Genomic DNA, 22,803 nt, shown 5'->3' with positions numbered 1-22,803 from the left:
TTGACCATAAACCCTATGCTTTTCTCATTGATACGGGGGCTTCGATGTCATCGTTATCTTCTCTTGTTTATGAGGGTGCGATTACAGGAAAACATGTAAACTCCGTGGGAATCAACGGTGTGCCTGTGAAATGTGAAATGACTCCAACATTTCCAGTCACTTCTAATGATATCCCATCATTGTTTAAAATGCATGCTTTTGTTATAATACCGAATTCACCGTTTTGTCTTCTGGGCAGGGACCTCATGCATTTATTAGGTATTAAACTTAATTTTAATGCTGACTCTCTATAACTTATGTTTCCTGAAGCCTTTTCTCTCAATGTTGATACAGGAAATGCTCTCCTTGAGGACGATTCTGCAACTGAGCTCAAACAGGAAATTGAGGGCGTCAACCCAAAGTTGTGGGCAGCCCATAAGGATGGCGCAGGATTCATTGATGTCCAGCCCTATGTTGCCAAGCTAATAACAGACAAGCCTGTGTATCAGAAACAGTACCCCCTCTCAAAAGAAAAGGTGGAGGGTATTCTTCCTGTTATTGATAAATTACTGGCTCAAGGCATCCTGGTGCACACTCATTCACCTTATAATACACCAATTAATCCAATTAAGAAAGCAAATGGTTCTTGGCGTTTAACTCAAGATTTGTTAATGAGTTGGTAACACCATTGTCTCCTATTGTACCTGATGTGCAAACTATAAATAATTCTATTCCTTCTGAACATTCATTTTTTACAGTTCTAAATATTTCCAGTGCCTTCTTCAGCATTCCTGTTGACCGCCAAACTCAGCCATTGTTTGCTTTTACCTTGGAAAATTCGCAATTGACGTGGACAAGACTTCCACAAGGGTTCAGAGATTCTCCGGCTGTTTTCTCTGCTGTAGTGCACGCTACACTGAAAAATGCCAAACTTCCTCCAAACACCTGTCTGCTTCAATACGCAGATGACATCCTCATCACTGGTGCAACTGAGGACATGTGTGCTGCTGCCTCTAAAATTGTCTGCAACATTTTGGCAGAGGCTGGTTTCAAAGCCTCAAGAGAGAAACTACAGTGGGTACAGAGGAGGGTCGAATACCTTGGACATGAACTGTCACAGGGCAAAGTGCAATTGTCTGCTGACAGAGTGAAAGCTATTGCTACCTTCAAGCACCCATCAACACGGAAGCAGATGCAAAGCTTCCTGGGACTGGTTAATTATTGCCGATCATGGGTGCCCAACTGTTCCATGTATGATAAAGCCCTACGAACTGCTACTCTGGGGGACACAGAGGACATTACATGGACAGTTGAGATGGATCAAGCATTCAGACATTTGAAATCCTCCCTTATGAAACCTCCTGCACTCGGCCTCCCAAAATACACTCAAGACTTTCACCTGTACGTGCATGAAAGTGGGGGCACAGCCACAGCAATCCGGGCCCAGGAGCATGGGAGTACTTTTCGTCCCATAGCTTATTTGTCTAAAACTCTGGATTCAGTAGCCAGGGGACTTCCTGCTTGTTTGCGTGCAGTGGCTGCCACGGCGATCATGGTACAAGATGCTGGAAAAAATTGTGTTATCACATAAATTGATAGTGCATACCTCGCATCAGGTAGGAGTCATTATGAGCAATATTTCTACTCAACATATGACTGCTCAGCGCCGCTCTGGCTATGAGGCTATATTATTAGCTACTGCAAATTTGATTTTGAAACCAACTTCTGTTATTCATGGCCCTACTGTACATTTGCACAGGTTGCTGACACAAGGTGAATTTGAGAGCGACGACCACGATTGCCTGGACAGAATCCAGATTTCGACTGCCTGCAGGCCAGATGTTTCTACATCTGTCCTGGAGGAGGGGAAGAATTGGTATATTGATGGATCCTGTTTCAAGCCAAATGATAATGTATACTTGTGTGGGTATGCTATTGTTGAATTACCTGATCATGTAATTGAAGCATACTCTTTGCCATACAAGTCGGCACAAGTTGCAGAATTAATTGCTTTAACGAGAGCTTGTCAGTTGGCAAAATATCAGTGTGTTAATATATACACTGACTCAAAATATGCATTTAGCATAGTCCATGACTTTGCTAAATTGTGGGAAGAAAGAAATTTTAAAACCTCAGATGGAAAACCAATTGCTCACCATAGCATTGTAGCGGAGCTCATTAATGCAGCACAACAACCATCAAAACTCGCTGTTATTAAAGTAGCAGGACAAGCGTCAGGAGTAACAGATGAAGCCAAAGGAAATAGATTTGTAGATGAAGTAGCGAAATGGGCTGCTAAAGAAGTAATATTAAGTCCACATGTAAGCGAAAGGGGCACAGATGTGTCTATGATGAATTCATTATTGACTAATGATTTGGACATTAAAATATTACAAGCTAACCCTACGCAAGCTGATCTGACTTACTGGTCAGACAATGAAGTAAAACCAGATCAAGTCGGAATCTTGAGAGACAAACAAGGTAGACTTGCACTACCTGCATCTGCGATTGTTATGCTATGTAGACATTATCATGGTGTATCGCATGTGTCAAAAAAGAAAGTGATACAAATGTTGAATCGATCTTATTGCATTGCAAATGTTCGAAGAAATACTCTGTTCTGAGTATTTCTGGCTAAGGACATTATACCGCGTTTTGGTATACCAATGGGTATAGATAGTGATAATGGAACACCGTTCACTTCCAAAGTCACGCAATTGTTAGCAAAAGAGCTTAATATTACCTGGTCATTTCATATACCGTTTCACGTATCGTGTTATTAAAGATCGGCTTAATAAAGCGTGTCTTGATACAGGCAGAAATTGGGTTGATCTGCTGCCTGCCGTATTAACAGAAATTAGAATGTCAACATCAGCAACAACAAAGATGTCTCCATTTGAAATTCTTATGGGTAGATCTTTCCCGACCCCATGGGTCAGAGGTCGCGCTGGCAATTTTTCCACAGGTGACACGGAGGTGATCATCACGGATTATGTGGATTCCCTGATTAAAACCTTGAATAGCATCAATGGTGATGTGTCTCTCTCTCTTCCTCTTCCTGCAAAAAAACCCACTCATCCTTTCGTTCCAGGACAACAGGTGCTGATAAAGTGTCTGAAGCCCACAAAACTGGGTGAGCTGAAATATCTGGGGCCCGCCACGGTGATTGCTGTGATGAGAACAGGAGTGCTGACTGACTTCCAGCCGCAGTGGATCCATGCCAGTCGACTGAAAGCAGCTCCATCCCAAGGGAACGTTCTGGACAATGAGGAGGAGGAAGCCAGTGAGCCAAGGAAAGATCCGAAGGAAGGTGAACCAAGACGTTCAACGAGGAGAAGAAAAAAGAGATTGCTAGAGATCTAGAACCAGCAATAATTATCATCTAAGCTCTCTAGCCATGATTGCTAAATTGATATTTTACCTGGTTGTGCTGACAAATGTGTTTATTCACATACAAGCTGCTGTTAGCACTGGTAATGAAACTTGGGTACATTATGAAGAAGAACCACATGCCTTCGCAGCTAATATGTGGTGGAGATTAGCCAACTACACTGCTAAATCTGAAGGAAAAACAGGTGACTGTTATGTTTGCACAAAAATGCCACATAGTGCTTCTGGACCATATGTAGACGTTAAATCACCAAGGACAGAAGAAGAATTAGAATGTCCTCTTTTTGTTAGCATTACTGGAATGATGGCTCCAAATAGAACTGCAATATGGAGTTGTGGAAAAAGTAGAATAATGAGGCTTGCATCCCAAGTACATGCTAAAGTGACAACCATTGGCTCTATTCCAGACTCACTGTTATGTATGGAAAGAAAAAACTGGAACAGTGAGACTGGGGGTAATTCCTAAAAGTAAATGTAATTGAACATACCATCATTGCGAGGTAGAAAATATGTATTGTTGTATGAGTTGTATTTTGCATTATCCAAAAGCTAATATGACCGAGTGTTCTAAAGGAACACCACATCCTATATCTACTATGATTGCTTATGGATGGGCTAATCCTTTTATTCAAGATGTGTGTTCTAAACATTGTGCACTTGTGCCAGGTCAAAATTGCTATAGATATGCTCCTGCTTCACGGGGAACTAGAGCTGTCAAAGATTGGTTTTGGCTGTGTGGACATAAAGTCTACACTACTCTTCCAGAAGATTGGAGTGGAAGATGTGCTCTAGTAACTTTGGAAGAATATTCCATGGTTATTAGACCACACAAACCTCACGTTATGACAAAACAATAACAGAAAAAGAAACGCTCCCTCTCTGGCTGCAGTTCAACTAGTAGTTTAAGCAGAGATAATCCAGTACCAATGCAACATCGACTCTGGACTGGTACTGAAAGATTCTTTGAAGCAGTGTTTCCAGGAATAGGTGTCTCTTGTCTTCAAATTGAAGTTGAGGTTACAAGATATGAGCTAATTTCATTTATCAATACTACAAGAGACACATTGGCTGGTGTTCAACAGGAACTCCGAGGGCTCCGTTTAACTGCCCTGCAAAACAGGCTAGTTTTAGATCAATTAACTGCGGCAGGGGGAGGAGTCTGTGTTATTGTTGGTACCTCTTGTTGTACCTATATTCCTGAGAATGATGCAGATGGTCATTTAATCTCAGAGGGTTTAAAAAATATGACTAAAATTGCTCAAAAATTACAAGGACGTGAAGTTACTGATAATCAAAGTGGGTTCATAGCATGGCTCACAGGATGGCAACAAATGCTTGTATCTGCTTTAATTCCTATAGGTGTAATCTTATTAATTATGGCATTTATTATCTGTTGAATTATTCCATTTATTAGAACTTTGATTAATCGTGCTATGAATACCTTTGTATCCTCTCAATATGCTTTGATGAATAAAACTATTAAATGTTAGTAATTTTGAAGAAAAATGAAGGAAATGTTTGCTGAAGAATGTTGTGATTTTGAAGGTAAAGAAAGTGACTGTATTTGTATATGAAAAAGTAATGCTGAGACTTGGGTGTGGCAATTTTATTGCCAAAAGGGGCAACTGATAGATTTTATGTTGGTCTCAGCATTGAAGGAAAGTGGACAGAGGTTTCTTTGTTCACGGCTGAAGATATCATATGTTTAAACATATGGTTTTCTTTATGTACCGGAACCATTCCCATATAAGGAACAAGGCTCTACTAGGATAGAATGGGAGACAGGGAATGGTCCCTTGCTTTTTGTATTACAAAGCATAGGAGAAGGTCTTTGGGATAGCAAGGAACTCCTGGATAGTTAACCGGGAGATGACCATATTTAGACTTGTTTTTCCATATGTATCACATTCCTATACCATGAGCTTAAGAAATAACGGGCAAACTGTTAAAGAGAAGATGGCTAAGATGTTTGGGTACCGGAGGAAAGAAATAGTGCATGAGTAGGCGAGAATTGCAAATGTTGTGGAGAGATGGCCAGCACTTTTTCAAATGGAAGAGGTCAGTTTTGGTGCAAAACTATGTTGATTCTTGTTCATTTGGTATTCATAACAGTAATTTGATTACAGCTTTTGTTACAAATTTAAATAGTTTTGTCAATTATTAATCCCAAACTTTGTATTTTCTGCTGTTTTCATTTTTTAGATCAGTGCCGAGTTCATGAGAATCACGACAGTGCCCTTGGAGACAAAATTCTTACAGCAGCTAGACAGGCATTCCACGAAACTTGTACAGATAATACGGAATAAGGGTGGCATGACAAAGGAAAGGACTGGCAGGATTTTACATAGTTTAGATGAAGTATGTACAATTACAACTGAGTCAGACTGAATCAAATATATTTCATATTACCTTAACCGGTCTGTTCTATGGTCGCTATGACAGGGTTGTACGTTAACTTTTTTTGCATGTAGCACTGGTGCTACAAAGGTTAAAAGATTTTTAGCACCAGTAGCCTGAAAGTTATCAGCACAGACTGATTTCTTTTGTAGCATGTGCGACAAATGTCGCACTGTACAGCCCTGTATGATACCAATTACAACATTAAAACCCTGACAACTCAATCGTTTGTGCTCAAAACTTACTCCGTCTAACCTCAATGAATGAGATTTGGCCTGCTCAATCTCATTCTAATTGTAAAAGACTGAAAAAGTCGGGTGGACTCCCAGTATAAGCTAGATTGCAATTGTATTAAAGGAGAATGTGAAATATATATTGCATACATACTTCCCCTACTGGAGAAGTCATGGTACTGTGTTTTATTAAAAACAGTCTTTTTAATAAACTATATGTACACTTACAAAGTTCTCAATGCATTTTTTAAAATGTTAGAACCTTAATTATACTACTAACGAAGTCTAGGGCTACTTTGAGCCTTGTTTATGGTTTAAAAATAGTGATTTTATAGCACTGAGCATGATGCCCCTAACACTAACATTGTGAGCCTTTTGCACATATAAGCTAAATGTGGTCTTTAAAGGCAGGCATGACTCTATAAAAAAAATGCTCCATGATGAGCGGTCAAATTTTTATCATGTTTCAATATACTTTTTGTCTGTTTCACACCAGATTTTTCCTGTAAGTAGTAAAAAAGGATCATGTAATTTTAATGAATGCATTTTGTTCAGGTCGTGGACATCAACACAAGGAGGGAATCAGTTCTTAAATGTTTAATCATGTACTTTGGTGAATCTGTTCACCATCTCATCAAGGAAATTCAGGTACGTACATTGCTCAGCCATCCACGCACATACTTACATACTGGTAGGGCTAAAAAAATTAGAATGTAGTCTAAGTTCAGTAATTTCTGTAAAAAAAAAGTTACAAAAAATTGTAACTCGTGCATTATATTCATTACACAAAGTGAAATATTTCACGCAATTATTTGTGCTACTTCTGTTGATTTCAGCTTATAGCTATGTTGACGTATATGCACTAAATACCTGGTTGAGTATTTTGGCCTCCTTTTACATGAATAGCTGCATCAGTGTGGTGTTATATGGAGGCAATCTGCATGTGGCACAGCTGAAGTGTTATGGATGCCCTGGTTGTTTTAAAGGTTGTATCAGCGATTGCAGGCCCAAACATAAATGATCATATTCATCCTCACGATCCGCTAGCTGCACGCCCCATAAGCAGGCCGTCAAAAAATGCGTCTGTAGGCAGCCTAGGGTCTGAGATCTGTACACAAAAACATATCCGGAAACAGAGAACGCTACCTTCTTCAATCAGTTTTACGCCACAGGGCAGCTCTGTGGACATAAGCATCCAATGCCCTAACTGGACATAGCAGATTCCGTTTTTCCTGATCCATATTTTCGAATGGAGGAGGACAGTAGGCCTGGAGTACGATAGGACCTGATATATTAGTAGGGACCTTAGGCACGTAGCCAGGTTGAGTATGCAGAAATGCTTTAACCATGCCAGGGGCAAATTCCAGACATGAAGGAGCCACTGAAAGTGCTTGTAAATCTCCTATTCTTTTTAGAGATGAAATTGCAAGAAGAAATATGGTCTTTAGTGTTAGGAACTTGTCCGACACTTCTTCTATGGGTTCAAAGGGTGCCTCAGCTAACCCTTGCAACACTATAGTAAGTTCCCATGCTGGAGTCCTAGGACGTACTACTGGCCTCATCCTCAATGCACCACAGAGGAAGCGAATTACCAAGGGGTCTCGACCCACCGAGACACCCCCAATAGGAGCATGGTATGCTGAGATAGCTGCAATATACACCTTTAGTGTAGAATGCGTTAAACCTTCGGAAAACTTTCCTTGGAGAAATTGAAGTACAGAATTCAATGGAGCATGGACAGGGTCCACATTATGTTGACTACACCAAGTAGTAAATAACTTCCACTTATACATATACAGCTTCCTCGTGGAGGGAGCTCTGGACTGAAGCAACAACCTCGGTTGGAAGACCAGCCTCTATGAGCCTTGCCCCCTCAGGGGCCAGGCCCACAGTTTCCACATTTCTGGGCGAGGATGAAAAACCGTGCCGCCCGCTTGAGACAGAAGATCCTGTCGAAGAGGTAGCTCCATGGGGGAGCCATGAAGGAGAGATATTAGATCTGCGAACCATACTCTGGTCGGCCAGTACGGGGCCACTAATATTAGATCGGCCTTCTCCTGGCAAACCTTTGCCAGAACTCCCGGGAGCATCGAGATCGGAGGAAATGCATACAAACGCAGCCTCGGCCACGTTTGCAGCATGGCATCCAGCCCTAGAGGTGCTGGGTGAGCTAGAGAGTACCAGAGAGGACACTGGGTTGACTCCTGAGTAGCAAATAGATCGACTTGAGCTCGACCGAAGTTTTTCCAAATAAGCTCCATCACCTCGGTGTGGAGCTTCCATTCCCCCGGTCTCGGACCCTGTCTCGACAGGGTGTCCGCCCCCACATTCAGATGCCCTGGAATATATGCTGCTTTTACTGATAGAAGCTTTCCCTGGGCCCACAGGAGGATCCGACGGGCCAGTTTGCATAAGTGGCGAGACCGCAGACCCCCCTGATGGTTTATGTAAGAGACCACCGACGTGTTGTCCGTGCAGACCAACACATGATGGCCCCTCAGGTCTGGGAGGAAGTGTCTTAATGCATGAAACACCGCCATCATCTCCAGCCGATTTATGTGCCAGGAGAACTGATGGTCCTCCCATAGACCTTGAGCTGAGCGACCACTCATGATCGCCCCCCAGCCCGTGAGGGATGCATCTGTCGTAAGCATTACGCGATGACAAGAAGCTCCCAGCACGGGTCCCTGGGACAGGAACCAAGGCTTTTTCCACATGAACAGAGCACGAAGGCATCGCCGTGTGACTTTGATCATGCGAAGAGGATTTCCCCTCGGAGAAAACCCCTTGGTCCTGAGCCACCACTGTAAGGGCCTCATGTGCAGCAGGCCAAAAGTTATCACGTTGGACGCAGCTGCCATCAGACCCAACAACCTCTGAAATTGTTCCACAGTGAGTGACTGGCCTAACTTCACCCCATTTACTGCCCCGAGAATGGAATCCACACGGGCATGAGATAGACGTGCCCTCATTTTGGTAGAATCCCAAATTACCCCCAGATAAGTGGAAACTTGACTCGGAATCAGCACACTCTTTTTGGCGTTGAGCCTCAGCCCAAGCTTTTTCATGTGTGACAGAACAACATCTCGATGTTGGACTGCCAGATGTTCTGTTTGAGCTATTATCAACCAGTCGTCTATATAGTTCAGCACGCGGATGCCCTGAAGTCTCAGCGGAGCCAGAGCTGCATCCACGCACTTTGTGAATGTGCGGGGTGATAGAGATAGGCCGAACGGAAGTACCCTGTATTGATATGCTTCGCCCCCGAAAGCAAATCTGAGGAACTTCCTGTGTGAAGGATGAATGGATACATGAAAATAAGCATCTTTCAGATCTATCGCCACAAACCAGTCCTCGGATCTGATCTGTGGGATAATCTGTCTGAGTGTAAGCATCTTGAACTTCAGCTTTTTTACAGATCGATTTAGCACACGTAAATCTATGATCGGACGCAACCCTCCATCCTTCTTTGGAACAATGAAATAACGGCTGTAAAACCCTGACATTTTGCTGGGAGGAGGAACCCTCTCTATAGCTCCTTTTCGCAAAAGCGTCATAACCTCTTGTTCCATAACCAGAGACTGCTCTGGGGTCACCACTGTGGGAAGAACCCCGTTGAACCCGGGCGGATGATAATTGAATTGAATTTTGTAACCCTGTTCTATCATGAGCAGCACCCAATTTGAAATGTTCGGGAGACGTTTCCATTCTTCCGAATATTCTACTAAGGGTACCAGCCTCTCGAGACTGGTCTCTGGTGTTTTTTGAGCACTTGGCTCGTCTATCTGAAGCGGCGCACCGGCAGATAGAGGAATCAAGTGCGAACCGACCCTCCTCGGAGGATCGGTGGGAACCTCTGCGCCCTGAAGCACACTGGGTGGCAGGGTTGGCAGAATGGCCCCCTGAGGGCACCGAAGAGGAGTGGCTGATAGATCTCTCGTCAACCGAAACCCTCCGGAGGGGACTGCCCTCGTCGGTCCTGAGCACCTGGCGTCAGGACTTCTTTTTCGAGACCTTCTGGGACACAATGACGGTCCTCAGATCTGCCCTGCCCCCGGGAGGTCTCACCTGTGCTGACCGCCCCGGTCCCCAAGCTTTCTGCGGCGGAGCCCGGGCGGCCACACTGATCTTCTGTTGCTCTCTATGAGCTGAGGAGCTGGCTATCGACAGAGGTTGCCCCCGCCCAACAGCCTCGGGGGGAGTTCGGCGGGGAAGAAACCTCTGGAAGGCCGCAGATTGTTTTCTTGTCTCCTGGAACCTCTCGACGACAGATGATACTGCGTCGCCGAAGAGGCCCTCAGGAGACAGCGGCGCATCCATGAGGACGTTTTTATCTTTCTCTTTGATATCTGATAGATTGAGCCATAAATGCCTCTCCGTGGCCACCAATGCTGCCATGGAACGGCCGATTGACTTGGCAGTTTCCTTGGTGGCCCGGAGAGCTAAATCAGTTGCTTTCCTTAGCTCTTGAATCAACTCAAACGTAGCTTCCCCGCTATCATCAATCTCCCCCAGCACGTCAGCCTGGTAAGCTTGCAATATAGCCATAGTATGGAGGCAAGCTGCAGCCTGACCTGCTGCCGAATAAGCCTTACCCACCAAGCCCGATGTTGTTCTGAGAAGCTTAGTGGGTAATGTCGGGGTCTTGAGGGACGATGCAGACTCCGGCGAGAGACAGCCCGCAAGCGTCTCTTCAACCTGAGGCATCGCCCCATAGCCGTTGTGTTTCAGCCCCAGTATATTGCTATAAACTGATGTTTGGGGGCTGAAAACACGATATTGTACTGGTTTCTCCCACGACCTCGACACCTCGGTGTGGAGGTCGGAGAAAAACGGCAGACCCCGACGCTGTGGTTGTGACCGTGTGGGGAGAAAGCGCTCATCAAGTTTACTCTTTTGTTTACTGTTGCTTTTCTCCGCGGGCCAGTCTATATTTAACTTAGCGACTGCCCTGGTCACAACCTCCAGCAGCTCCTCATGTGCAGGGGAAGAGGATGGCGGTTCCTCAACCCTAGCTTCGACACTCTCTGCATCAACCTCCTCGGAGGAAGATACATTGAGTGCCGGTGTCTCTCTTCGGGGGGAAGAAACCGCAACCCTTGCTTCCGCCACCAAAGAAGAGACACAGGGTCTGGCAGGTAAGGGAAGAGATAAGGCAGAGCCCGTCTCAACCCTCTCCACCAGATCCATCTGTGAACCTCACGAATGGAGCCTCCGCTGAGCCTCGGCTGCAGCGGGACCCGATCCGCGGGGAACATTCGCTGCCGCGGCACTCTCCTCGAAGAGCGCGCGGCACGACCTCAGCACTCTGAGAGTGAGCCTTTCACAGTGTACTCATTTATGCTCCACACAACAGGGGTTACACACTCACTCAGTTCAGGAATGCAGAATAAGCAGGGGTCTCTCACACACACTCAACTGGGTCTGGTCAGCACTCTTTATTCATTACAATGTATTGTCTCGCCAGGATATGCCAGGTGATGGACTGGAGCAAACAATGGCCATCTAAATCAGTAAGACAGACACCAGGGTTCTCATTTAGTCCACAGAGGTCCTCAGGAACGTGCCCTCAACCGCAGCTGCTGTAGCAATGCTGTTTGGACTGACATGTGCTAAACCTCGAGTATCCAAAAGAACTGAAATTCACTTTTTAGTTTTTTTCAGAAAGTTTTAATGGAACTTGACACAAGAAAAAATGACCCCCAAAATATGTCACCTCTGCACTCTGCTGCATATTCAATGGCTGACTGACAGCGTCCATTTCAGTGAAGGAAGAGAATTAGTCCTTTACACAGACAGCCCCCTCGAGAGCTGCCTGTGCATGCTCAACTCCCATACAAATAACGCACATCTCGTGTGTGTCCCCACCAGATATAAGACGAGTGCAGGGATGCACACACTTGACAAACTGCTGCTTGGCCGCTACTTCACTTTCCGCCATTTTCTCGTGAATAATGTGTCTTAATAGTGCTTTGAAACTCTTGTCCTCGGACGAAGAGATCACTGTGTGTATATATAAACAGACAGACAACACCAAATAAGACATACAAGATAACAGATAGCGCTTGCTGAAGACAACAGAAGCTAGCGTTCTCTGTTTCCGGATATGCTTTATAGCTTCCTGGTCCGTGACGTTACCCGCCACTGACGTCACGTTATCTCATTGGTTAGATACAGAGGTGCTTCACGAACACAAAATACAGAGGATTCCCATCACGTCATTGACGTAGCGTCGATAGTTCCCACGAAAGGGAACCAAAATAGTGTTTAATTTTCTGAGATACTGAATTTGAGGTTTTGATTATCTGTAAGCCGCAACCATCAAAATTTACACTAATATTTACTTGAAATATTTCACTTTGTGTAATGGATCAATATAATATACAAGTTTTCACTTTTATCTTGAATTATTGAAATTTATGAACTTTTTGACTATATTCTAATTTTTTTCCCACACACACACACACAGAGAGAGAGAGAGTTTAAGACACACACGCGTCAGCATGTCACAAGGTTGATTCAGGACAATTGTGTTTCAGGGAGGACATTGGTATTTGGCTACATGCTTGGTTCAGAACGAGCTGTGCAAGCAGTAGTCTCTCATACACAAGCAGGCACGCACACAACTGGTGTCTCACACATGCACATGCAACGAGCAGGGGTGTCATACAGTTGAAACCAGATATTTACATACACTTCAGAAAAAGACAAACCTTTTTCCTTTACTGTCGAACATTAAATTTGACAGTAAGCTTCTCCTGTTTTAGGTCAGGCTATCCTTAGAAATATTCACTATCCTTGGCTGCAATTTAATTCAAAGTTTTGCGTCTGCTATTTTGACTAACTTTCTTTTCATTGTCTAGTCTGTGAAATTATAGCTGGCTAGCAATGAAACTTGTTGAACCTGCTTTTCAACTGTTTATTCTCTCTCTCTCTCTCTCTCTCTCTCTCTCAAGCAGGGATGTCATATAAACACAGGCGCACACACACATAACAGGGTCTTTCTCATATACATGCAGCTTACGAGATGCAAAACAAGCAGTGGTGTACTCATTTATGCTCCACACAACAGGGGTTACACACTCACTCAGTTCAGGAATGCAGAATAAGCAGGGGTCTCTCACACACACTCAACTGGGTCTGGTCAGCACTCTTTATTCATTACAATGTATTGTCTCGCCAGGATATGCCAGGTGATGGACTGGAGCAAACAATGGCCATCTAAATCAGTAAGACAGACACCAGGGTTCTCATTTAGTCCACAGAGGTCCTCAGGAACGTGCCCTCAACCGCAGCTGCTGTAGCAATGCTGTTTGGACTGACATGTGCTAAACCTCGAGTATCCAAAAGAACTGAAATTCACTTTTTAGTTTTTTTCAGAAAGTTTTAATGGAACTTGACACAAGAAAAAATGACCCCCAAAATATGTCACCTCTGCACTCTGCTGCATAGTCAATGGCTGACTGACAGCGTCCATTTCAGTGAAGGAAGAGAATTAGTCCTTTCTGTGGGTCATTCAGTATCATGGGCAGGCCATTTAGGTAGGTATAAGACAGTAGCATGGATCCTTCATCACTTTACTGTTCAGGCATGAGAAAGGACATAGCGATGCACTGTAAAACTTGTCCGCAGTGTCAACAGACCTCCCTAAGGGTTCCTCCTAGAGCACCTCTTGAGCCTCTCTCCATTATTGGTGTGCCTTTCGATCAGCTGGGTATGGATATCATAGGGCCTTTAGTAAAGACCAAGGCAGGGAACTGCTATATGTTAGTCATTACAGAGTACGCCACAAAATATCCTCAAGTTTTCCCCCTTAAGTCCATCAAGGCTAGAGCAGTAGCTTGCTCGTCAGAAATGTGCAAAATGTACTTTACATGTGTGGTAGATGGTTTGAGTCGGCAGACGTCTTGGCCTGTTTTGGGGCACTATCACCTGGTACTAAGCTCTTTAGTGCTCCTCCACTAAACACTATCACTCTAGTATAGAAGTAAGATCTCTAGTGATTAGTTTGCTGCGCAGCCTAAAAACCAAACAGACTCCAGACTATGCCTCAGAATATGCTTTAATTACAGCCAGGAGAGTTTTCATCAATTCCAGAGAATCTCTCTCCGAACAGCAGGTTTTATAGGATTTCAGGTACACTTCACAGTCAGTACGGCATGATCTATTACTCATTATCATCAGTCTCAATACGATTGGTTTAGATTTAAGAAAAACATCTCAGTTCATCTGTCCTGCATAAATTTAGATTAGAACAGCTGAATCACAGGATCATCAGAAAATATCACCGCTCATAGCTCACATTACTTAATAAGTTAAAACAAATTTTCAAAGACTATTTTTTACCTTTAGAAGGATGCTGTCTAGCCAGCATAGCAGAATTTTTCTGAACACTCAGTCCTAGTGACTCTATTTCAAGTTAGATTATCATTAGGCCTGTAGAAGACAAGAAATGTTAGTTCATTATTAATTAATTCAAAAATTCCATCACACATGTTAACTTACTTAAAGAGTAGTTTGACAGACTAAGGGATGCAGCAGGGGTGTTCCTGATTCGAAAGGTAGAGGATGAGGAAGAGGTGGAGGCCCAGTATCTACCTGATTTAGCTCCTTCTAGTATGTCTCTGAGTCACCTGTCTCAAAGTCAACAGTTTGAAATTCAGAGTCTCTGTGATCCTCAATTTTTTCAGAAAAGACCAGGACATACTTGCTTAGTTGAGCATGACATTGTGCTCTGAGAAGGGGCTTGCCTAAACCGTATGAGTTATAGGATACCTGAGCGCCTCTTGGAAGCTTTGCGCAAGGAGTTAGATGAAATGTTAGCCATGAATATTGTAGAACCATCGAAAAGTGAGTGGTGCAACCCAGTGGTGTTGGTGCCCAAAAAGGATGGCAGTCTGCAGTTCTGCATCGACTTTAGATATCTTAACTCTGTGTCAAAGTTTGATTCCTATCCGACCCCAAGAATCGAGAACCTCATTGACCATTTGGGTAAAGCCAACTACTTAACCACTATTGATTTAACTAAAGGCTATTGGCAGGTGCAGTTGAGTGCAAGGTGCTGGGAGCTGACAGCATTCAGGACCCTTAGGGGTCTATACCATTTTTGTAAGATGCCCTTTGGCCTTCATGGGGACGCTGCAACTTTCCAGTGGCTCATCGATCAGGTACTTGCTGATTTGACTGACTTTACAGCTGCTTACTTGAATGACATTGTCATTTACAGGGAGTGCAGAATTACTAGGCAAGTTGATTTTCTGATCATATTTTTTTTCCAAGCACATTTTACCAATTCCAATCCACATCAATCTTAATAACTACTATTAATATTGTTTTTAATCATTTATAAGTGATATATAATTGTTCATGAAGGCTGGAAATGAAAAATTCCCTATATTCAGGTGTGCAGAATTATTAGGCAGGTTTTCTTTTACAGATAAAATGAGCCAAAAAAGAGATTTAACTCAGACATAAAAGTCAAAAATTATTAAATACTCATGAGAAGGACACAATACTAATGTAATACTAGAAATTGCAAAGTTAAAGCATGACCATTGGACAGTGAAATGCTCATTGGGTCAGCTGGGTCATACAAAAACAGCTGGAGAAGAAAAGACACTTTAACTGCAAAATAATTAAGAATTAAGGTGAAGAATTAAGTGTGAAACCATCAGTCTTCAGAAGTGTGAGGTGTCAGGATCTCAGAGACTTAGGTTAGGTGAAGAATCCTAAAAAATGACCCGCTCTTAATAAGAATCACAAGCTGAAGTGTTATAAAATACATGAAGACTGGGTTTTTATAGGCCTTATAGACAGACAGCTTGAGAGTGACTCCTGAAGGACCAGCACCACATCCTCTTGTACCACTGTTTGAAGAATTTATCTTCCAGAATCTGGCAGTAAGGTGTGGGAGTTCACTTTTAGTCCATCTCTTATCCTGAAATGTCCATCTTGCAGAGATGGACTAAATGATCTTCCAAAACTGCCAGATTCTGGAAGATAAATTCTAACCTAAGTCTCTGAGATCCTGACACCTCACACTTCTGAAGACTCCAGGTAGGTTTCAGTACTGGGAAATGGTGGCGCTGGAGACTAAAGGGTTCCTGATGGTTTCACACTTAATTCTTCACCTTAATTCTTAATTATTTTGCAGTTAATGTGTCTTTTCTTCTCCAGCTGTTTTTGTATGACCCCGCTGACTCAGTGAGCATTTCACTGTCCAATGGTCATGCTTTAACTTTGCAATTTCTAGTATTACATTAGTATTGCGTCCTTCTCATGAGTATTTAATAATTTTTGACTTTTCAGTCCGAGTTAAATCTCTTTTTTGGCTCATTTTATCTGTAAAAGAAAACCTGCCTAATAATTCTGCACACCTGAATATAGGGCATTTTTCATTTCCAGCCTTCATGAACAATTATATATCACTTATAAATGATTAAAAACAATATTAATAGTAGGTATTAAGATTGATGTGGATTGGAATTGGTAAAATGTGCTTGGAAAAAAAAAAAAGATCAGAAAATCAACTTGCCTAATAATTCTGCACTCCCTGTATAGTTTGACTTGGGAAGAGCACCTGCAACAATTGGAAGTGGTTATCAACCATATTAGATTGGCTGGGCTCACCATCAATCCTTCCAAGTGTTCCATTGCAAAAACAGAAACAAGAGTACTTGGGTTACGTGATCGGCCATGGGGTTATTAAACCTCAAGTTCAAAGAATCCAGGCAATACAGAATTACCCCCTGCCACAGATGAAGTCTCAGATAAGATCTTTTCTTGGAATGGCAAACTGGTACAGGAGGTTTTTGCCCAATTTTTACTTATGGGCAGCTGTCCTTACAGATTTGACACGGAAAAACTGTCCGAACCAGATTTGGTGGACAGAGGAGACAGAGCAGGCTTTTCAGGATATTAAGAATGCTCTGTGTCAAAGACAAGTTTTGTGTAGCCCCGATTTAGATAGACCATTCATACTGCAAACTGATGCCTCAGATAGTAGAGTAGGCGCTGTTCTTCTCCAGGGAACGCAAGAAGATCGACATCCTGTAGCTTACATCAGTCGCAAGTTGTTGCCCATGGAGGTTCAATATTCCTCTGTGGAAAAAGAATGTTTGGCAGTAAAATGGGCCCTTGATACTCTCAAGTATTATCTGCTTGGGCATGAGTTTGTACTTGAGACTGACCATAAAGCACTACAATGGATGAACCGTATGAACGATTCCAATGCCAGAATTACTTGCTGGTGTGAAACAAGAAGTAGGGGAGTGTGTGGCGGATGTCTGCAGAGCTTTGGTCAGGTCAGTTTTGTTCATGAATTTAATTACATTTATTTACAGTAAAGAAGACACAATAGGATTAATAAACTTTATTTAAACTTTCGTTTGGAGTTGAGTGCGCACACTCCTTAATGAGTAGTTTGTTTATTCTTACCATTTCTTTTGTTTGCTTGTCTGTTACGGCCGAGTCCCGAGAGCTGGTGCACCATCAAAAGGGGTTCAGGCGGAAACTTCAGTTATATATACAGTTCCGGCTGGTGATTTAGTCGTGACCATTTATGTTTCTGCATAGGGGGACTTCAAGGTCTGTTTCCCTTATCTTTGTAAATACATATATAAATGAAGTAAAGTTATAAATGAAGTAATTCTGCAAATAGTTATTTGAAGTGGTGTTTGTGTATATTTGATGTTTTCATGTGTTTATTATGTGTAATGGTGCTGGCCACCAATGTATAAGATTGTGAGCTGTGTTTGTAGTGGTTAGTGTTGTTTTTTTTTTTTGTTTTTTTTTTGTGAAAACAGATCCTGCAGTCCCTAGATCTCTGTATTTTTTAAGAGGCAAATGCAGTGACCAATGTTTATAGTGTTTATTGTATAGTTTTTTTCTTTGTTTGTTTTTTTATATTTCTTTTTTTCCCCTTTACATTTTGGTTTACCTCAGTTGGGTTAGCATTTATATTTTTTTGTAACTGTATTCTGTGGAAATAAACCCCTAAGCTTTTATGCAAAACCTATTATGCAAAATTCACTTTTGCATGGTGTTTGGCTATAAATGTGTGTTGGCAGTGTGTGTACACAACCACCCTATAATGATAGAAATCCAACCATCTCCTTTATTTTAATCCTCATAAACCATAAGTAGTGTCTCAAAATTGTCTCATAATTGGCTAGGTGCATCCACTACTGCGGAGACGACGACAGAAAAAAATATCAATAAATTATTAAAATGTTTAGACTTTGCTTTCATAGGGGGTCTTTTTTCCATTATGTCGTTTTTGTAGTTATGGGGCCTGATGTGAAAAGAACAAGAATGGGTGTGGGCAGATTTAATATGCATGAAAGCTTGCAAAAATGAAACAAACTGAATTGTGTAGCCTATATATAAGTTGTTTTGATATCACTTCCTTAGATACAAGTAAACAGTGTTCCAGGACAGAGCTGATATAAATATATCAAAGGGGGAAAACAAACAAAAAATGGGAACATCAAACTCACAACCAGAGCAACAACCAAATCCAGGTGAGAGGGTCTTTCTTCCATATGATTTATATATATAACGCATATGTACACACCATAGATATATTCTCGGAGATACTACCAAATTATTGTTATTGCAACTTAATTGTTATGGTTTCTCTTAGAACTGGATAAACCATGGAGGAAATTTGACTGGGGGTAAGCTATTCATAAGCTATTCTCAGTACTTTATTCTGTTTTTAAGTGCAGACTGTGTCTTATCTGTGCGCATAGCTGTCAAAACAAGGATCTGTTCAAATAATAGTGCAAATAATGTGTAAGATAAGAATTTAATTTCCCTGTAAAATATTACTGGTATTTCTCCCCATACATTTTGCAAATTAGAATCATTGGTTGTTGTTTCTGTTTTTGTTGAAGGAGCACCGTCTTGTGCGTAAAAATATATCTGAAGTAATTCTGCTCAAGTCTTCCGTTGTAGCTTCAGAACGGCATTTTATAGGAGACTCAAGCACTTAGAAGTATAATATTATGATATGCCATGATCATGTGTGATGTAACTTTTTAACATATGATATTATAAACGTTAATAATTTTATTATTTTAGCATGAAAATGTATCACAACATTTTACTGAAAACGTTTTGAAAATTACCCATTTTTTCCCTTAGAAGTTGATATCAATAATAACAATATTGGCATTGATTTGGTAACAATAATTTATATCAGTCCTTTTATTCAGTTGGCCATACCTTACGATTGAGTTCAAGTTATTTATTTATTTATTTATTATTATTATTATTTAAATAAATGGTATAAAATAATCATAAATAGTGGACTAATGGATGTTTGAAATAATAGTTGGATCATCTCAAAATAAATATTAAAATATATATTTTCTGAGCAGAAATTCTAGAATTCTTTTACAGAACACTTCTGCCATCTTCTGGCCATTATTGTCATAACATGATTTTGACCTGACATGAAGTTATTTCTCTTTTTCACCAGATGGCAGCAGTTTGGCCCATAATAATGATAAATTCTCATATTTTCTTTGATTTAACTTGGTTCAACAAGTGTAGATTTTTATTTTAAGGTCTAAATGACCTAAAAGATGCACATAATTTAGTTCTAAAAGGAAACTAGCAATACGATTTCATTTAAAAAAGTGTTGTTGCAATGCTATTCCAAATATAGCCAGTAGATTCTGTTTTGCCACATTTAACAAATCTGCTTTAAGTGAAGTTCTGTAGGGCACAAAATTGTATTTTGTTTTCACAGACAGAAAGAAGCTCTGAAACAGAAGCTGCAAAACTTCTCTCCGAGTGATCCAAATGTAAAGGACATCAAGATCCTGGTAGCTGGACAAATTGGAGCAGGAAAGTCCAGCTTTATTAACTCCATTGAAAGTGTCTTTCAAGGACGGATCTGCTCTAGAGCGCTAGTTAATTCATCTGCTGTTGGTCAGTTACAGTTTTTTTTTTTCAATTGCCAACATACTTTTGTCCAATCCGTAGTCACATTTCAAAACTCTAAACACATTTAGCAGAACATCCGTCTGTGACACACAGTAAAATAGGACTCTTTGAATCAGATTTGTTCAGTGTGTATGAAGAACAACACAGAGGAGCAGACAGAAAATAATATCTGGGTAAAGGAGAGGAATAGATGGAGGAGAGGAGAAGTTGGATCAGGACAAGGGACTGTACATCTCTATGGTTTTCTCCCTTACACACGAGGAACCTATGAAAGCTTATTTCTGCCGTGAATAGAAAATGTAAAAAAAAAAAAAAAGGCAATTGTGACTTTTTATCTCAGAATTCTGACTTTTTCTCTCAACTAGTGTATCCATGCAGGACTGCAAAATAAAATAAAAAAATATTTTTTAAAAAAAGTCACAATTACCTTTTGTGATTTTTTTTATTTTTATTCTGTGGTGGAAAAAAAGCTTCCATAATAACCAAAGACCATGTATGTTGGATTTGTTGTTGATAAATGGCAGCAATTTCATTTCAGTAAAAGCTTTATAATGATTTTACTATACGATTCCACTACCATTGTTCCATATTTACAAAATATGTAGTCTGCATAGTGCAATAGCTACCATGGGGACACACCCCACCCTATGGGGGCAACATCAACACCACACACCCACCCTCAGAAAGAGATTTCAAACAAGGGGGCACTGAAGTTCTGCATGTATAGGGACACATTTGACCAGCTGTCCTGAGCAATTCTGTTACTTTCTTCTACTTCTTTTTTCTACTGCATATTCTATAAAATAATGACTCACTTCTGTTGCCAAGAATGTACACATTCAACCAAAAATGTAGAATGGTTTACATGCATTAAACATTTACTGCAGTAAAATGGAAACTGAATTTTAAAAACTATGGTTCACATATTTTCTGCAAGTAGAATTGAAACATGACAGTAATGCAGTTTTCGTAATGCCATCAACTAAGTATTTTGACAGTCATTGCGCTTTGATTGACTATATGTTCATGTTGGATAGAAAACTAGTGCTAGTGTTTGACAGAGAATGTGTTGAAAAAGCTTTTTAGCATTTTGAAATGTAGAGTTTGTGTTTATTTAAAGAACTATATATGATTTTGAGCAGAAAATTAACTATTTGGCTAATTGTGTGATATAGATGCGTTGCTGTGAGTTTAGTAAAAGTACTGGTAAACGCTTGTAAGCAATTTAATTTTTTTTTTTTTTTTTTTTTTTTTTTTTCTAAAAGACCCAGAAATGTCAATTGACCCACTCTTGTGCATTAAGCATTTTAACTGATCATATACGATTTTGTTGTTGTTGTTGTTGTTGAAATTATTCACACATATTTGTGTTTTTATGTTTTGGTCTTCATTTTTAGCTCAAAGGATTCACCATCAGAAGTGGGGACAGAACTTTGCCCTTCATCTTCAAGGATATAATGGGCTTAGAACCTGAAGCGTTGGCTGGGTCACAACCAGATGGCATCATCAGTGCTGTGTTTGGCCATGTGAAGGATGGCTATAAAGTAATAAACCACTACATTATTATTTTAACAAAGTTTGAATGTGTGCAATAGGTTTGATGTTTAGCATATTTTGCTGAATTTCCAATCATTTAGTTCAATGAGGAGCAGGCACTCACTTATAAGGATCAACATTACATCAGTGACCCTACCCTCTCCGATCAGGCTTTCTGCCTGGTTTACGTCATAGATGGAAATACAGTCCAATTCACAGATGATAAACTTACTGACAAGTTGAAGATCATCCGCCAGAGAATCAGTGATAAGGGAAAAACTGCCCTCTAAATGTTTATGATTTTCATTCATGGGTTCACATACATGACATTATATTACATGGGAGAGAAGTAGGCATAAAGTGGGTTGGGTTTGTGTGTGTTTTTCAGTGTGTAGGTGCACAAAATCCAGATATACAGGCTGCAAGTGCATGGGCATTGTCAGGCTCAATAATTCTGCTAAATTATTTATATGACCAGACAATGTATGTGGGTCAGTTATGTAAATATGTAAATACCTTTTAGCAAACTGCCACAGATTTGTTGAGGAAAAAATCTTGTTCTAAAACCTTTACATTACCTTTGCATTTGCTGTAGGGATTCCTCAAGTGGTTGTCATGACCAAAGTGGATGAAGCATGTCCGCTGGTCAGAAATGATCTAAGGAAGATCTACACTAGCAAGAAGATCAAAGAGAAGGTATGTGATATCATCCAAAGACATACACGTGTTTCAGTTTTACGTAATGCAAGTATATATTGCCCATGTTGATCTGGTTTTGTCTAGCAGCCACATCTAATTTTCTGATCTAACTTTCTGCTCCTGTCCAGATGGAGATGTGCAGCACCAATACAGGTGTGCCAATGACAAACATCTTCCCGGTGAATGAGGAGATTGACACAGAGGATGACATTGATGCTCTGATACTGAAGGCACTTGAACAGATTGTTCAGATTGCCAATGATAGATTGTTGGACTGTGAAAACTACTGACAAAATCACACATATACGGTTATTAATGCATATAAATCACATCACAAAATCACATATAATGCATTTGGAGTGGGTCATTCTTTGAATTTCTTTATCAGAGGAAAATCTATTATTATTATTATTATTATTATTTATTTATTATTTTTTATTTTTTTTTTCAAATGGAAGTCTTAACAAGATGCGTTCATATTTTACATTTGACAGAGGAAATTATTCAGTGTAATTTACATTGCAAATTTCAAATGTCAAATGTACATTACATTTCAAATGTTTACTGTTTTATTGGTTCATCAAACTCAACACATTTTGGCTGTGAGCGCAGAACA

General features: G+C 40.9%; 1 protein-coding gene across 1 annotated transcript; it reads left to right on the top strand.

Annotated features, from left to right (window-relative positions):
• Positions 1-10,993: 10,993 nt before the first annotated feature.
• Positions 10,994-22,477, top strand: LOC137031631 (interferon-induced protein 44-like). The gene is made up of 8 exons (XM_067402732.1): positions 10,994-10,999; positions 11,087-11,184; positions 18,638-18,676; positions 19,756-19,933; positions 21,350-21,496; positions 21,590-21,752; positions 22,084-22,184; positions 22,316-22,477. The coding sequence occupies exons 1-8, from the start codon at positions 10,994-10,996 to the stop codon at positions 22,475-22,477; spliced, it is 894 nt and encodes a 297-aa protein (XP_067258833.1).
• Positions 22,478-22,803: the final 326 nt, after the last annotated feature.

The sequence above is a fragment of the Chanodichthys erythropterus genome, chromosome 12 (genome assembly GCF_024489055.1).
Source record: "Chanodichthys erythropterus isolate Z2021 chromosome 12, ASM2448905v1, whole genome shotgun sequence".
NCBI classification, from domain to species: domain Eukaryota; kingdom Metazoa; phylum Chordata; class Actinopteri; order Cypriniformes; family Xenocyprididae; genus Chanodichthys; species Chanodichthys erythropterus.
The sequence above is the reverse complement of the archived record's forward strand: the minus strand, read 5'-3'. Positions and strand labels throughout refer to the sequence as shown.

Excerpts from the sequence above, each read along its gene's own strand:
- LOC137031631 (XM_067402732.1), top strand. Across the intron at positions 21,753-22,083 it reads GATCATCCGCCAGAGAATCA|GGATTCCTCAAGTGGTTGTC; the intron begins GTGATAAGGGAA and ends CATTTGCTGTAG. Across the intron at positions 22,185-22,315 it reads GCAAGAAGATCAAAGAGAAG|ATGGAGATGTGCAGCACCAA; the intron begins GTATGTGATATC and ends GCTCCTGTCCAG.